The sequence below is a fragment of the Lepidochelys olivacea genome (assembly GCF_965140295.1).
Source record: "Lepidochelys olivacea isolate rLepOli2 genome assembly, chromosome: 3".
NCBI classification, from domain to species: Eukaryota; Metazoa; Chordata; order Testudines; family Cheloniidae; genus Lepidochelys; species Lepidochelys olivacea.
Window position 1 is genome coordinate 158,045,587 of NC_140413.1, and position 18,233 is coordinate 158,063,819.

Sequence of the window (18,233 nt, forward strand, 5' to 3'; positions counted from 1 at the left end):
ATGCAACTTACAAATGTAGTTTTTTATTGTTACATAACTGCACTCAAAAATAAAACAATGTAAAACTGAGGAGCTTACAAGTCCACTCAGTCCTTCTACTTGTTCAGCAAATCACTCAGATAAACAAGTTATGGGAGATAATGCTGCCATTCCAGAGGACATACTTCCATGCTGATGACGCTCGTTAAAAAAGTAATGTGTTAATTAAATTTGTGACTGAACTCCTTGGGGAAAAATTGTACGTCTCCTGCTCTGTTTTACCTGCATTCTGCCTTATATTTCATGTTATAGCGGTCTCAGACGATGACCCAGCATATGTTGTTCATTTTAAGAACATTTTCACTGCAGATTTGACAAAACACAAAGAAGGTACCAATGTGAGATTTCTAAAGATAGCTACAGCACTCGACCCAAGTTTTAAATATATGAAGTGCCTTCCAAAATCTGAAGGGACGAGTTGTGGAGCATGCTTTTAGAAGTCTTAAAAGAGCAACACTAATGCGGAAACTACAGAACCCAAACCACCAAAAAAGGAAATCAACCTTCTGCTGGTGGCATCTGACTCAGATGATGAAAATGAACATGTGTCAGTTTGCACTGCTTTAGATAGTTATCGAGCAGAATCTGTCATGAGCATGGAATGGTGGTTGAAGCCTGAAGGGACATATGAATCTTTAGTGCATCTGGCATGTAAATATCTTGTTACGCCAGTTATAACAGTGCCATGGGAATGCCTGTTCTCACTTTCAGGTGACATTGTAAACAAGAAGGAGGCAGCATTATCTCTTGCAAATGTAAACAAACTTGGCTGAACAAGAAGTAGGACGAAGTGGACTTTTAGGCTCTGAAGTTTTACATTGTTTTATTTTTGAATGCAGTTGTTTTTTGTACATAATTTTACATTTGTAAGTTCAACTTTCATGATAAAGAGATTGCATTACAGTACTTTTATATAAGGTGAATTGAAAAATATTACTACTTTTTTTATAGTGCAAATATCGGTAATAACAATGAATATAAAGTGAGCAGTATACACTTTGTGTTCTGTATTGTAATTGAAATCAATATCCATTAATAGTTTTCAGTTTCATTATGCACATCACTTAAGTAACCATGTGTGTATTTACTTGTACATACATTATGTGCTCCTCTCTGGTTGAAACTAATCATTTTTAAAGTGCTCAGGCAAAAACTTAAAGGTATTAACAAAAAGAGAGGCAAACCAGCTGTCTAACTTAGGGGGTTCTCAATCTTTTTCTTTCTGAGCCTCCCCCACCCCACACACCATGCTATAAAAATTCCATGACCCACCTGTGCCACAAACAACTGTTTTTCTGCATATCCAGTGGATTAAAAGACAGGGTCGGCATTAGGGGGTAGCAAGCAGGGCAATTGCAAATCTAAGTTGTTTGGGTTTCAGCTTCAGCACTTGGCGGCGGGGCTTGGGCTTCAGCTTTCTGCCCTGGGCCCCAGCGAGTCTAACACCGGCCCTGCTCTCTGGTTTATTTTGGCGGACCCCTGAAACCTGTTTGAGGCCCCTCAGGGTGCCCCAGTCCCCGGTTAAGAACTGTTGGTCTAACTTATTGTGAGTAGAGTATGATTACAGAAATAAGAGACAAAAAAGAGCTGTACGGTTACCTAATCTGTTCCCTTTCAAGGCATGGTTTTTCCCCACAATGTATACTTGAATGCCTTGTCTGGTCCAACTGTTGAATTATAGAACATTCTGGGCTGCTTCTTATGTTCTTACTAATCTGATCCCATCCAATAAAAGTTTGTGATGGAACAGGAATGTTGCAGTGTAGGTGTTTTCATATGCTTTTTACAACATATATTATAAAACTTGGCTATTGAGAAGATATGGGCCCAAATCAAATACTCATATCTGAACACTTCCGAACTTTGGGGGAGTTCAGACCAGAAGCTAGAGCCAACATTCTGGTTGGCCCTTATCTCTAAACACAAACCCTAGGCCCTCTGAATTTTAAGGAAGTTCAGATTCACATTTTGCAGTTTGGGCCCATCCCTATGACTAATGAATTAAGCCTATAATTAGAGCCCTGCATATCTACGGATATTTGCTTTATATCCATAGATATCTGCATCTGGATGAAGAGTTATTGTTTGTCATTAAAATGTAGCTACCAGTTTTTGGTTCAAGTCTTTTACCTGCTTTCTTGACTAGTCTAATAATGAGCACCTGTTGAAGATAGTGAAAATGAATTTAGAAATGTGTCAGATTCAGGGCTCTCCCCAATGAGACCTTCGTAAATCATGACATTTTTGTCTATCCAGTCTTCCAGGAAATGACAACCAAACATATGCTTTCAATTTTTGAGGTTAAAGTTATATATATATATGGTTCTCTAAGTCACATAGAGGAAAACTTTGAGGAATCCTTCATATTGCCAAATATATAAAGGATAGCAATAGAAGAAAGAAAATAAAGCTATGGAAGAAAGTAGTTCACGCATAGAAGAGAGATTTATCTTGGCTCAGTATAACTACATATAAACTTTCTTCTGCTGGTGACTTCAGAGTAGAATACATGAGACAGGCAGTTAATAATTTCTGGCATTGAGCTCTATCTGTAGTTTAAGCACATTCTTTTAAGGTTTTAAAATAAGAGTCAACAAATTAAAACAGTAGAGAGTGTTTATAGGGATAAAAGTTAATAGTTATTCATCTGCCTATAAAATCCTTGTGTTCCAAAACTTGCAGCTCTTAAAAATTGTGTGTACGTATGTGTATTTGTATTCATATGGTATTTGTATTTGATTGCTTTAAGAGCCAGGCTGTTAAGCTTGCACTTCTGAAAATGTAGTAAAAGTAAGGTCTTCAGATTTTTATTAAAAGTGTGTATGTTTTTCTGTTTGTACTATGTAGATACACGCCTATGGGGTGATATCCTGGCCCCACTGATGTTAAGGCAAAACTCCCATTGATTTCATAGGGCCAGGATTTAACCTACAGTTGTGTATATATCCAAATACACACTTTTAAGAAAAGAGGTAGCAAAGAACAGGAATTAACTTATGATGCATTTTCCTTTCCCCCTCAAACTTCTCAGTGGTCTACTATACTTTCTGCAATTCTGCTTTTGAAGTTGTAACTTTTGGGTATTCTTATATTTGACATAATTTGGATATGCTTTGAAAATTACTTTTGTTTTCTAAGTGAGTAACAGTTTATAATAAATGATTTTCAGAAATATGTGCCTTCCTGTAGTTACAGTAATAATAAAGCAGGTCACATAAACACCAATGGTGTCAACTCTAGAAATAAAACCATCTGAAAATAATTTGGATATCAACAACAGAAGACGACTTGTTAGCTCTTGAGTAACCCAGCACTTTTTTGCTGCTGCTTTTTGCTTGAAGGGGGAAGAAAAAACATGTTAGGATACAGTGTCATTTGAAATGTGTCAGGTAATGTGCTGCATTCTAGTGTACAATAGCTAAAGTCACATGTCATGCTGTATTAAATTATGAAATGAGGTGGTATTTGCCATATTATATCACATAATAAAATGACTATGTCATTTGGCATGTCACATTATAACATGTTGTAACTGTGTCTGTTCCATCACATTAAAAACAAACATGGCAATCAAAAACCATAGATTTTAAAGAGACCCCGAAAACACCAACCCTAGTTTGAGATTATATTTGTCATACTACCTGCATAAGGGAATGCAAAGGAAAACAGTTTAGGCCATCCAAACTCTATGCTAATGGATAGTAAGTATGATTTCCTCTTAACATATTTAGCATTACCTTTTCTTTTTAGATTCCGGTCAGCTGGAACAGCAACTGGAGGAGGCCAGTTCTGCCCGACGAGAATTAGATGATGCTTCTAGACAAATCAAAGCTTTTGAGAAACAAATTAGAGCACTGAAGCAAGAGAGAGAGGATCTTAATAAGGTACAAAGTGCTTTGTTAGATATCTTTCTAGACAATAAAGCCAGTTTTACTTTTATTATATTTCTCTTAAAATGAGAGTTGTCTTAACATCTCATTTGCAGAGTAAAATTAATTAGAAGGTGATACAAATGTATCACTCACCTTCTGCATTCTGACTTCTTTTTTTGACACAAAGAGATTACTTAAAGCATTATGTATACTGTCATATGGGTGTTCCTAGCAAATTGATTCCAGACCTTAAACAGATCCATGAAGTGATTTCTATGTTGCCTGCACAGAAAGCCTTTCTTGGCCTCAGATTAAGGTGATAATTATAAAGGCTAGTAGGCAAAGCATAGATGAACAAGTACAGAGTAATGATTTAATCTGAAGTCTGGTAAGCATAGTGGGAAATGTTGCTCCAGCTATTCAAGAAACATTGACTTTGTGGTATATGGACACTTCCTGGGGAGGGAGAAGGAAGATCTGCACATCTGAGGATTAAAGAAATAATTTGGGAGGAAAAAAATCAATATTTTTCACCATTGCCATTTCTTCTCCTCGTCCCCTTATTTTTCTATATCTGCTCGGGCGCTTGCAATCCTCTCTCTTGTATGCAGATCTTGCTACCATAAATACATGCTTTCACAATGACCTCTACATGGGGCTATACCGTAAAATCAACTTGGAAACAGGATGTCGTGCAGAATATGAAAACATGCTCGTTAAACAGGGTCTCTCACCATGAAAACATTAAATTAGTGCCCTGATTCTGCTTTGGGTGCTAATTTACCAAGTGAAGTTAAAGATGTTGGTTTTGACCTACAAAGCCCTTAGTGTGTCTTCATATCTGCCAGAGAGACCATCTCTCTCCTCATGACAATACTGGGCATTAAGGTTCCTTTGACATGCTAGAAAATTTGGAAAATGCTCTTGACTTTGTGTAGCCAGCAAAGTTGCAAATTATTTTTTCCTCTACTCCCTGTTGCATGCATACGCAGGCTCTCTTTTCCTCACTCCTTCTGCACTGGTCTGCTTTGATTGTTTCATGACATCTAGCCAAACTGTTGTGGAGACTCAGTCTTACCCCAGTAGCTGAGGTATATTATCCTTAGCGTTTATTCTAAACTCTGTCATGTTGAGTTGCTATCCTGGAGAGGTTTCAGAGTAACAGCCGTGTTAGTCTGTATTCGCAAAAAGAAAAGGAGTACTTGTGGCACCTTAGAGACTAACCAATTTATTAGAGCATAAGCTTTCGTGAGCTACAGCTCACTTCCTAATAAATTGGTTAGTCTCTAAGGTGCCACAAGTACTCCTTTTCTTTATCCTGGAGAGTTATCCACAGAATTTAGATAGACTTCCCTATATGCCCATATCCCTTTAAAGGGATAATTCACTTGTGTTGGTGTTACTTGCTGCAACATTCGATACTATGGTGTAGTATATGTGGGCTTAGTAGCATTTGATTTTTATTATTTTAGAATTTCAACCAATAATATCAGTGTTTGTTTTAAGCAGATTTTTTTTATTTTTATAGATTTACATTTTCACATACATGCAAGGAAGGCAGTCACACAATAATTATTTAACAACAGTAGATGGTGAGATTCAAAAAGTTAAAGCTTTGTAACCATTAAAACACAAGTTGCAACATCACATGTCAAACTATACAAAGTAAATATCCCTAAATCAAACTCTAATAAATTCTCAAGCAGCATTTTTGTTACTTGGCCTATCTGTAAATTTCGATTATTATAAATGGAAATATTTTTGTAGGTTTGTGAATGTACAGTGAAATCATCGTTTATTGATGTGTAGTGATGATAATTGAATCCTGCCAAGCCTAAGTTTATGGGAGTTATAATGGCTGTGTGGAGGAGGTTGACTTCCAAAGGGTTTGTTTTCATTCACTTAACACTGCATTTTTTATTTGACAGCTAAAATAAATTAATGATGCAATTATTTTTTTTTTTTACTTCGGTTACGTGGTACTGGAAACCTAAGGCAAAGATCATGTATTTGATTAGATCTTAAAAGTATTGAAAGCCTTTGCTTTAGATCTACATAATGGCCAAATTTAGAGTTGGTATAGTTGAAGCAATTCCACCTACTTCAACTGATCATAATCTGGCCCACTACCTTTACAAAGAACTATCACTGCAAGCTCCTGGTCTGTGTCATATATTGTTACCAGTTTTCTATCTTCGGATGCATATATGTGACTCCCGTTCACTTCAGTGAAACCCTCATGCACACATCCAAAGGAAGAATTTGGCCCTAATACTTTATAGGTTTATAACTTTTTTTTTAAACTGTAGGAACTGATGGAGTCTAGTGAGAGATTAAAATCCCAAACCAAAGAGCTAAAAGATGCACACAGCCAGCGGAAACTGGCCATGCAGGAGTTCTCAGAGATGAATGAGCGGCTGACAGACTTGCACTCTCAAAAACAGAAACTTACCCGCCAGGTCCGAGATAAAGAGGAAGAGATGGACGTGGTGATGCAAAAGGTGGAAATCTTAAGGCAAGAGTTACGGAGAACAGAAAGACTCAAAAAAGAAGTAAGTAGTGAAAAGGAGTTTGTAGAGTCCCTTAAGGTAATTATATGTGGAGGATTTACATACAAATAATTCATGCTTACTTCACTGCCTTTTAAAAATATATTCAAGCCGTAGTCTGTACATTTTTAACTCTTTATTCATTTGATTGTTACTTCCTATATAAAATCCAATTTCTCTTTAGGGCTTTGAATTTTTCACTCTTGTATTGAAAATTCAATTCTTACACCAAAAAATATAACTTTGTTTTGGAAAAAAAAAGAGTTTGTTACCCTTTTTTTTTTTTTTAGCTGGAAGTCCATGCTGAAGCTGCAGCTGCTGAGGCATCCAAGGACAGGAAATTGCGTGAGCGAAGTGAGCAGTACTCTAAACAGCTGGAGAGTGAATTGGAAGGACTAAAGGTTAGTCTCTTTTGGTTCAATGCCTTTAAAGTTAATAGCCAGCTTGGATTTGAGCTGTAAAATTGCTTTCAGTACCAAGAGGGTATTGTGAATTTTTGACCTCACTCTGTATTGAACTTAAAGGCAAATTTGTATCAAATTGTCTCTACGAAAGGCTATGTGAAAACTGAAAACTTCCCACAATCGCAAACTATTAACCAGTACGTTCTTTTCATGCTAAATGTTAGCTATGTTTAGAGGAGCATCTCTATCATAGTGACACCTGGGTTTTCTGTATTTATTCCTGATCAATGACTTTCATAACTATTTGCTCACTTTACAAGTCGAAGAAGTGTTTTGTAATGTTTGATTTTTCAGCATGAGTGAGTAGTTGCATATAAACTTAATCAGTACATTCAGAGCTCTATGGAGATGTTTTAAATATTACTTTATGACTGCATATTTCAATTATATTTAAGTCTAAATAGAACCAAATGTCTAATAACTGATGTCCCTGTAAAGGAAAATTTTTGAATGTATCATTACATAGCTCAGCCAAGCATGGGGGTGTAGGTCCCAATTCTGCAAATACTTAAGTGAGAGAGTAACTTTATGCGTTTAAATAGTCCCACTGATTTCAGTGGGATTATTCACTTGTGTTAGTATTTCCAGGATTAGGGACTTTATTCAAAGCGCAAATGTTCTCTCGTGGTTTGGTGTTGTGTAGCATGCTCTGTAGATGTTCCACTGTCTGAAGATATATGCCTCAGAGTTGATGATTAGAAATAAATTGGTTTTCTGGTTTCCATATGAAGGTAAATGTGCATTTAGGGAAAAACCATGTTCTTATCTAAGTCAGTAAGGTAATTAACCACTGGAACATTTTATCAAGGATGTGGTGGAGTCTTCATCACTTTAACTCTTCAAATCAAGATAGCACATCTTCCCAAAACATATGCAGTAGTTCCCTGTGAAGTTATGGGCTTGATACAGGAATTGCTGCATGAAATTCTATGGCCTGTGTTAGGCAGATCAGACTAGATGATCATAAAGGTCCTTTTTGGTTTAAAATCTATTAATAATAGTTTTGCCTTTGATTTCTGTGGGACCCTTAGCATCCACAAGACCGTTCACAAACTCTTTTGCGCATATTTACAGTAGAACTTCAGAGTTATGAACACCAGAGTTATGAACTGACCAGTCAACCACACACCTCATTTGGAACCGGAAGTATGCAATCAAGCAGCAGCAGAGACCCAAAATAAAAAAAAAAGCAAATACAGTACAGTATTGTGTCAAATGTAAACTACTAAAAAAATAAAGGGAAAGCAGCATTTTTCTTCTTCATAGTAAAGTTTCAAAGCTGTATCAAGTCAATGTTCAGTTGTAAACTTTTGAAAGAACAACCATGATGTTTTGTTCAGAATTACAGACATTTCAGAGTTACGAACAACCTCCGTTCCTGAGGTGTTTGTAACGCTGAGGTTCTATTGGATTAATTTTGCCTTCCTTCCCTAAGTAGAATACAGAACTTAGGCCTTAAAAGAATCAGTTTGTCCCAAACACAGGATTCATAAAGCTGCTAGTGCTGCAAATCCAGCCTACCAGCTGGAAATGAAGCTGTGTTCCTTCTGCTTCATATATCTTCATCAGCAATAAAGAGTCTGGCATCAGAATTTAGATGGCAGTTGTGGATGAGGCATGAGGCCGTATAAGACATAGTTTACTCTTTAACACCTCTATGGGTTCTGTAGTGCTGAGAGTAATGAAAACTCATTTGTGTTAGTGAACTGAGCAGATAATGACGTTGCTGACATGTAGAGAGAAGATACATGCAGAAATATGTTACCATTTTTATTTGTTTTTGTAATCATAACAAAAATTTATTGTTGAAAATAGTAGCAATATAAGTAACATAGTAAGACAGATGTATTCCCATCAAAGGGCAAATGTAACTTTCTTTAAATAGTATTCAAGAAGCATTTCTTGATTTCCAAATTATTTAATTGTATTGCCACTATTATTATCAGTGTATTTCTATATACATGTTATAGGGTCTTCCACTTCCTGTTTATTGCACTAGACTTAAATGCAAATATTTATTTGCATTTATTATATTGCTGAATAATTTTTGTGGTTTTTGTATGTTAAAGTAAGCTCAACAGAATTTCAAACTATATTATCCCAAGTTATTTTTCTGGGATGGGGAGGGGAAGGGAAGGGTTAAGTGAACAGAAGGATGTGGTGTGAGAGTCTGAGTTGGGAGACTGACGTTTTTGGACATTAGTCCCATTTGCGCGTTGCATGAATTTTTTATTAATATGTTTGTGCATATTCCCAGACCTTTTGGATGGAAACATTGTAAACAAATTTAAAATAAATAAACTAGGCATGTTAAATATTTAGACTGTATTTATACTGAAATTCCCAGCCCCATGCCCCTTTTGTTGCCTACCTGAGCAACAACAGATTATTAAATTAAGCAAAATAATAATATAAACAAAAATTGTATGTATACCTATTCAACTTAAATGTATTTATTTAATCTTCCCTATCAAGTTGTATCAGCCAGCCTCTTATAACCGTAAAACCTTTAAATCGCTTGTTTAAAACACTTTGTATCACAAGTTTGGATTCTTGACATAACTAAGTCTGATAAGATCCTTGATTTTTTTTTTCTCACCACAGATGATGGTGATGATTCATCTACAAAGGGATATACATGCCCTGAAACAAACCAAGCAAACTATAGCAGTGTCACTAACGGCTAATCTCTCTGAAGCCAAGCAGAAAATCTGAGATTATCTGAACTGAACACAGTGTTTAAAAATAAAGGAAAGGGACCCTGACATTACGTGATCATCTTTAAATCTTTACAGTTTTGCCACTGTTCCTACTTAACAATACTGCAGTTTTTGTGACATTCCCTATGCTTAAGTACAAGACTCAATGCAGTCTTAATTATCGAGTTGCAATCAGAGACACCATAGTGTCCTTATACTTGAATACATTTTGTAACATTGCTAATAATATTGGTAACATTTTGAATCTGTTGGCTTCACAACATCTTGATGGAATAAGGAAGTATTATTTGCCTTAGTTGAGAGAAGGAAACTGTTTCAGATTTTCAAACATGGCCTCTAAACATCTATGTGCAAATACAGTAGATTTATTCCTCAGATGGATACATCACAGTTACATCATTTGTGCAGTCAAAAAAAGGTATATAAAAATAGTTACACATACATAGCTAGAGCTCAAGCTCAGGCCAGCCCCAAATTTATTTTCTATTTACTTATTTCACTGATGAGCTGTAGTTTAATTTTAAGCTTTTGAAAAATACGTGTAACCCTTCTGCCAGTCAGAATTGGCAGCAACAAGGGCCGGGTTCAGTTTCTAGGGGTTCCTTTTCAACAATACAACACAAATCCAGCTCAAGCCTCACGTAGTGACAATTACACACCACCCCTTGGGCACCTCTAAGAGGCAATACTTCCCCTCTCGCAAACAGAGTCTGAGTGTGGCAAAAAAAAGCATTTAATAAAAGGAGGGAAATACTGCGGCATTAATTTGGGAAAACACCGCAAGCAGGGTTTATAAACATAAACCATGAGCAAAAAAAATCCACCACCAAGTAAGTTGGGCAGTATCCATTTCCCCTCAGTTTCTTAAGTCCAGCAACCCAAAGGTCCCTTTAATGTGCCCGTCCCTTCTCTGCACCACACTCACCACCTTGGACAGTGCAGACCCAGAGTTCAGAGGTGCATCTGCAGAGTTCGCTTCCTACCTTGGGTGGAGGGGGGGAGTGTAAGGAGGCACGTCATGCACTCTGCTGCTCAGGCACTCACTTGCCGCCGCTCTCTGCGGGGCTTTGCTCTGGCATTCTCCACCAGCTGCCCTGCTGGCCCCTTGCCACGCCTCTTCACCAGCCACCCTGCTGGGCACGCCTAGATGTCTTCAGGGTCCCCCACTTAACACAATGCTCAGTGATTTCAGCTGTTAGTGGGAGAGCCTCGCTGCTGATGCACACTGGTCTCTTGCATCAGAGACACTGTCCCAGAGCAGGTTTAATACTGGGCAAAAATCACACTGGGGAAGAAAGTTACTAGAGCCTCCCCTGGGATAGTGTTTGGGGTGTGCTATCGACCTCTGGGATCTAATTTGAATATGGATAGAGACCTCTTTAATGTTTTTAATGAAGTAAATATTAATGGGATCTGCGTGATTGTGGGAGACTTTAACTTCCCAGATATAGACTGGAGGACAAGGGCTAGTAGTAATAATAGGGCTCAGATTTTCCTGGATGCGATAGCTGATGGATTCCTTCATCAAGTGGTTGCTGAACAAACAAGAGGGGATGCCATTTTAGATTTGGTTTTGGTGAGTAGTGAGGACCTCCTAGAAGAAATGGTTGTAGGGGACAACCTTGGCTCGAGTGATCGTGAGCTAATTCAGTTCAAACTGAACGGAAGGATAAAAAAAAAATTTACGACTAGGGTTTTTGATTTCAAAAGGGCTAACTTTAAAAAATTAAGGAAATTGGTTAGGGAAGTGGATTGGACTGAAGCACTTGTGGATCTAAAGGCAGAGGAGGCCTGGGATTAATTCAAGTAAAAGTTGCAGAAGCTATCAGAAGCCTGCATCCCAAGAAAGGGGAAAAAATTCATAGGCAGGAGTTGTAGACCAAGCTGGATGAGCAAGCATCTCAGAGAGGTGATTAAGAAAAAGCAGAAAGCCTACAAGGAGTGGAAGATGGGAGGGATCAGCAAGGAAAGCTACCTTATTGAGGTCAGAACATGTAGGGATAAAGTGAGAAAGGCCGAAAGCCATGTAGAGGTTGAACCTTGCAAAGGGAATTAAAACCAATAGTAAAAGGTTCTATAGCCATATAAATAAGAAGAAAAAAAGGAAAGAAGAGGTGGGACTGCTAAACACTGAGGATGGAGTGGAGGTTAAGGATAATCTAGGCATGGCCCAATATCTAAACAAATACTTTGCCTCAGTCTTTAATGTGGCTAATGAGGAGCTTAGGGATAATGGTAGCATGACAAATGGGAATGAGGATATGAAGGTAGATATTACCATATCCGAGGTAGAAGCCAAACTTGAACAGCGTAATGGGACTAAATTGGGAGGCCCAGATAATCTTCATCCGAGAATATTAAAGGAACTGACACATGAAATTGCAAACCCATTAGCAAGAATTGTTAATGAATCTGTAAACTCAGGGGTTGTACCATATGACTGGAGAATTGCTAACATAGTTCCTATTTTTAAGAAAGGAAAAAACGTGATCCGGGTAACTACAGGCCTGTTAGTTTGACATCTGTAGTATGCAAGGTCTTGGAAAAAATTTTGAAGGAGAAAGTAGTTAAGGACATTGATGTCAGTGGTAATTGGGAAAAATACAACATGGTTTTACAAAAGGTAGATCATGCCAAACCAACCCAATCTTCTTCTTTGAGAAAGTAACAGATTTTTTAGACAAAGGAAACGCAGTGAATCTAATTTACCTTGATTTTAGTAAGGCGTTTGATATGGTGCCACATGGGGAATTATTAGTTAAATTGGAAAAGATGGGGATCCATATGAAAATTGAAAGGTGGATAAGGAACTGGTTAAAGGGGAGACTACAGCAGGCCATACTGAAAGGTGAACTGTCAGGCTGGAAGGAGGTTACCAGTGGAGTTCCTCAGTGATCGGTTTTGGGACCAATCTTATTTAATCTTTTTATTACTGACCTCGGCACAAAAAGTGGGAGTGTGCTAATAAAGTTTGCGGATGACACAAAGCTGGGAGGTATTGCCAATTCGGAGAAGGACCGGGATATCATACAGGAAGATTTGGATGACCTTGTAAACTGGAGTAATAGTAATAGGATGAAATTTAATAGTGAGAAGTGTAAGATCATGCATTTAGGGATTAATAACAAGATTTTTAGTTATAAACTGGGGACGCATCAGTTGGAAATAACAGAGGAGGAGAAGGACCTTGGAGTATTGGTTGATCAGAGGATGACTATGAGCTGTCAATGCGATATGACCATGAAAATAGCTAATGCGGTTTTGGGATGCATCAGGCAAAGTATTTCCAGTAAAGATAAGGAGGTGTTAGTACCGTTATACAAGGCATTGACAAGACCTCATCTGGAATATGGTGTGCAGTTCTGGTCTCCCATGTTTAAGAAGGATGAATTCAAACTGGAACAGGTACAGAGAAGGGCTACTAGGATGATCCGAGAAATGGAAAACCTGTCTTATGAAAGGAGACTCAAGGAGCTTGGCTTGTTTAGCCTAATCAAAAGAAGGCAGAGGGGAGATATGATTGCTCTCTATAAATATATCAGAGGGATAAATACCGGGGAGGGAGAGGAATTATTTAAGCTCAGTACCAATGTGGACACAAGAACAAATGGATAGAAACTGGCCATCAGGAAGTTTAGACTTGAAATTAGACAAAGGTTTCTAACCATCAGAGGAGTGAAGTTCTGGAACAGCCTTTCAAGGGAAGCAGTTGGGGCAAAAGACCTATCTGGCTTCAAGATTAAGCTTGATAAGTTTATGGAGGAGATGGTATGATGGGATAAAATGATTTTGGCGATTAATTGATCTTTGACTATTAGTGGTAAATAGACCCAACGGCCTGTGATGGGATGTTAGATGGGGTGGGATCTGAGTTACTACAGAGAATTCTTTCCTGGGTATCTGGCTGGTGAGTCTTGACAACATGCTCAGGGTTCAGCTGATCGCCATATTTGGGGTCAGAAAGGAATTTTCCTCCAGGGCAGATTGGCAGAGGCCCTGGGGGGTTTTCGCCTTCCCCTGCAGCATGAGGCACGGATCACTTGCTGGAGGATTCTCTGCACCTTGAAGTCTTTAAACCATGATTTGAGGACTTCAATAGCTCAGACACAGGTTAGAGGTTTATCGCAGGAGTGGGTGGGTGAGATTCTGTGGCCTTCGTTGTGCAGGAGGCCAGACTAGATGATCATAATTGTCCCTTCTGACCTTAAAGTCTGAGTCTATGAGTATCAGTGATTTCAGCTCTGCTGTGTGTAACAAGACTCTCAACTGAGTCTAAATTAGCACTGTTATTACACAGGGGAGAGAGGAAGGGTCAGACGGTGTCTGGGACCCTTAGGCAAGGCCCATACCACCAAGTAACAAGTACCTGTCCCCACCAACTCTCAACTCACTGGGCTTTGGAACCCATTTCCCCCTGCCTAGCGAGTGCCGTTAGTTGAGGGTGAGTCACTCAATCAAAAAATGCCAAGTACAGTTCCACTGCCCTGAATTCACACAAGGATAACAGCCCTTTATTACTCCTGCCCCAATAACAAGAAGACTGAGAATTCAATACCAGCCAAAAATGACCATTTGGGCAAGCAATCCTATCATGCTGAGCACTAGGCAAGGTGGGTGTTCTCATGCAAATGAGATCAGCTCCTGAAGTCCTCTTCCACAGCTCATTACTAGATGTCAGGGGAGAGCTCATTCAGACTCTGCTTACCTACATAATTGTTCACACTCCACTTTGTCTTTCACAACAGCATCTGTGCTGTGGGCCCAGTGTTGTTTTGGTGCTCCAGTATATCACTGAAATGATAGTAAAAAAATTTTATGTACCTGGTACATGAGGTTGCAATGGAGGAGCATGTTACCTGCCATATCTATGTGCAGCAGCCCTGAAGCTAAATTAGCATGTTAGGCAGCACCAAAGCAGTTAAATGGTTATTGACTTTTGCCTGGCAGTGTCTCCCCCACTTTCTCTCAGACTACCCTGAGCCATGTTTAAGCAGGACCACTTTCCCATTCCCCAGACAAACTCCACGTGCTAAGGGCACGATTTCACCCATAAGGCTTGTCTACACAGGGATATCCAGGAATGTTACTCTGAAATAACTAGAAGTGAGAATTTGACAAATGAATTAATCAAAACCAAATTAAGGCCACTTTAATTCTGAGTAAGAGTGACGATACAGGGGTTTAATGCTGTTTAACTAATCAACTTTAAATGGACATATTTTGTGAATTCAGATTAACTTTCCTGAGTGTCCCCATTTAGCTAGAACATCACAATAAATCATTTTTGTTTTGCTGTGGCTGAGTTAGATAAAATCTTGTGATGCTATAAACTGGAACTGCACAGCTCATGGATTCTGTATTCCCATGCTGACACTAGTTGCAAAGCTCATCTTTTCTTGAGGAGGTCTCCAGCAGTCCTTGTATTCAAATCATCTGGACTTTCTTGCACAGAAAGCAGCTAGCAAGTTCTGTTTAAGCATCAGCAGAAGTAAAGATACAAAAGGCAAGCTGATTGATTCTAACTGAGAATATTGTAATAGTGCATGATACAAAGTGTGGTTATAACCAGGTACCCAAACACTTCAGGTGCATAGGCCAGTTTCAGTCACCCTAAATAACAGGTCTCTAGTATAATTGCACTTCCTGAAGCCCAGTTTTGCTTTATTAAATATTTTTTATATATTTAAAAATAAGAAAAACAGTTTTCAGGGGGTTTTAAAAGAGAATTAGTACATGTTTTTATTTTAAAAAGAACTCTTGTGCTAAAAGTGAGTGTTGGGTTTTAATGTAAAATAGCAGAAGATTATTAATAGTGCCAGTCACATAAGACACACCTGATTTTGAGCCTGATCTTGCTGCCACACTAATCAATGGCAAAACTTCCCGTGACTTCAATGGGTGCAGGACTAACCTCTTGCATTCGAAACTAAGTTAAACAATATTTAAGGAGCATTCAGGTAGCAGAATATCTTGCCAAACAGCTCTCCAGCACTCAAGCTGACATAGAATGAAGTAGTACTAGCTGTTTAGCTTTTATGCTGTGATAGAAATGATAAATGAAATATGCTGGGCCATGTTCTGGTGCTTTTTGCTTTTCCTGACTCAAGGGTACAAAATGATGCAATCAAAATGGTACTTAGCATCAGTACTCTGACCAGCATTGGAGTTTCTGCACTGCCTCCACAAATTGCTCGTTCTAGGAATTCAAGTGAGGGCGCTTGTGTGTCGGGATTCAGAGAAGGACATACTAAAATACGTGGACTCTGTACCCAGGACCCTAACCCTCCTACTCCATAATGTCACTGAACTTCATGCTGTAAACCTTCCAGATATGTGAACTCAAAAGATTTAGGGGGAACCAGGACTGCGATATACAAGAATTGAACCCTGTGATCTTTTTCTGATTGCATATATATGAATGCCAGAATGTGGCCTTTTGCATTAAAATGGCAGTATAACCACATTATACAAGGACCTGAAAATTATGTTGTATTTAAGTGAGTAGCTCACTGGTAAAGAGAGGAGTATCAGTCCTGACTCTACTTTGACACTGACTTTTATGCAGTTGAGATAAATGTGTATATTTAACTGTAGTCTATGGTATAAATTATACTCTCTCAGTGTGCCTTCTATAAACATGACAATGTATATCAAGATTGAGTTATTATTAAGCATATGTTTGCGGTGATCTGTAGTGCAAGAAAACTAATTTTGAGATGTTCCTTTTATAGCAAAAGCAAGTTGGTCGCTCACCAGGGGTGAGCAGCACAGAACATCAGCAAGAGATCACCAAATTAAAGGCTGAGTTGGAAAAGAAGAGTGTTTTCTATGAAGAGGAACTATCCAAACGAGAAATAATACATGCTAATGAAATCAAATCCCTGAAGAAAGAACTGCGGGATGCAGAGAGCCAACAGCTTGCCCTCAAGAAAGAGATCATGATCTTGAAAGACAAGTTAGAAAAGACCAGGAGAGAGAGGTAAGTGTATCCCTGCAGCTCACCTGAGAACTCTAGATACCTTAATATCTTCAAATGTATTTACAGACCACACCATCACAGCAGGGTTCTGGCTGTAATCAGAGACATATTGGTATATCTAGTGTCATAGCTGAAAATAAATAAACTTGAAATCTCTATGTGACAGGTTTCCCACAGTGTGCCACCTGGATCTGGAGTACCACTGAGCCCTCTGACCCACCAGCCTGGGCTCCCTCTCACACTGTGCTGCTGTGACAAGCTGCAAAGCCTTCCAACCTTGCACTTTCATGAGCATTCACACTTGTAAGGACACACCCAGCTGCAGTTACATGCAGGCTGTCTAACCACCAGCCTCCCAGTTTAAGACCCCAGAGCAGTACCATCCTACTTGGTCCAATGTGGCCAGTATATGGGTTTAACCCGGTCAGCCTCTCCCTCAATGTGAAGAGGACCATGCACACTTGTGGTAACCAAGATGAGATTATCTCCAGACACCTTAGTCAAATGCACATTGGTTTGGATTAAAACATAAAATAAGTTTATTAAGTTGGGCTGTCAAGTGATAAAAAAAAATTAGTCGCGCTTAATCACACGATTAAAAAAATTGAATACCATTTATTTTAAATATTTTGGATTTTACTACATTTTAGAATATATTAATTTCACTTGCAACACAGAATACAAACTATACAGTGCCCACTTTATATTTATTTTTTATTACAAATATTTGCACTGTAAAAAACCAAAAATACATATTTTTCAATTCACAAGTACTGTAGCGCAATCGCTTTATCATGAAAGTTGAACTTACAAATGTAGAATTATGTAAAAAAAGACTGCATTCAAAAATAAAACAATGTAAAACTTTAGACCCTAAAAGTCCACTCAGTCCCACTTCTTATTCTGCTAATTGGTAAGACAAACAAGTTTGTTTACATTGATGGGAGATACTGCTGCCTGCTTCTTACTTACAATGTCACCTGAAAGTGAGAACAGGCATTCACATGGCACTGTTGTAGCTGGCATTGCACGATATTTACATGCCAGATGTGCTAAAGATTTATATAAAGAAAAAAAGAAAAGGAGTACTTGTGGCACCTTAGAGACTAACCAATTTATCTGAGCATAAGCTTTCGTGAGCTACAGCTCACTTCATCTTATGCATCCGATGAAGTGAGCTGTAGCTCACAAAAGCTTATGCTCAAATAAATTGGTTAGTCTCTAAGGTGCCACAAGTACTCCTTTTCTTTCTGCGAATACAGACTAACACGGCTGTTACTCTGAAACCTAAAGACTTATATGTCTCTTCATGCTTCATCCCCCATTCCAGAGGACATGCTTCCATGCTGATGATGGGTTCTGCTGGATAAGGATCCAAAGCAGTGCGGACTGATGCATGTTCATTTTCATCATCTGAGTCAGATGCCACCAGCAGAAGGTTAATTTCTTTTTTGGTGGTTTAGGTGCTGTAGTTTCCACATCAGTGTTGCTCTTTTAAGACTTCTAAAAGCATGCTCCACAGCTCATCCCTCTCAGATTTTGGAAGGCCCTTCATATGTTTAAAACTTGTGTCAAGTGCTTTAGCTATCTTTAGAAATCACATTGGTACC

The 18,233-nt window shown here is 38.5% G+C and overlaps 1 protein-coding gene across 4 annotated transcripts in view; it reads left to right on the plus strand.

Moving 5' to 3' along the window:
* Positions 1-18,233, plus strand: part of CDC42BPA (CDC42 binding protein kinase alpha) — a 319,972-nt gene that overhangs the window by 206,773 nt on the left and 94,966 nt on the right. For all 4 annotated transcript variants that reach the window (XM_084624867.1, XM_084624865.1, XM_084624866.1 and 1 more), the window contains exons 13-16: positions 3,790-3,923; positions 6,221-6,463; positions 6,751-6,861; positions 16,376-16,623. In XM_084624867.1, the coding sequence (XP_084480993.1) occupies positions 3,790-3,923; positions 6,221-6,463; positions 6,751-6,861; positions 16,376-16,623 (736 nt within the window). The remainder of the gene's footprint in view (positions 1-3,789; positions 3,924-6,220; positions 6,464-6,750; positions 6,862-16,375; positions 16,624-18,233) is intronic.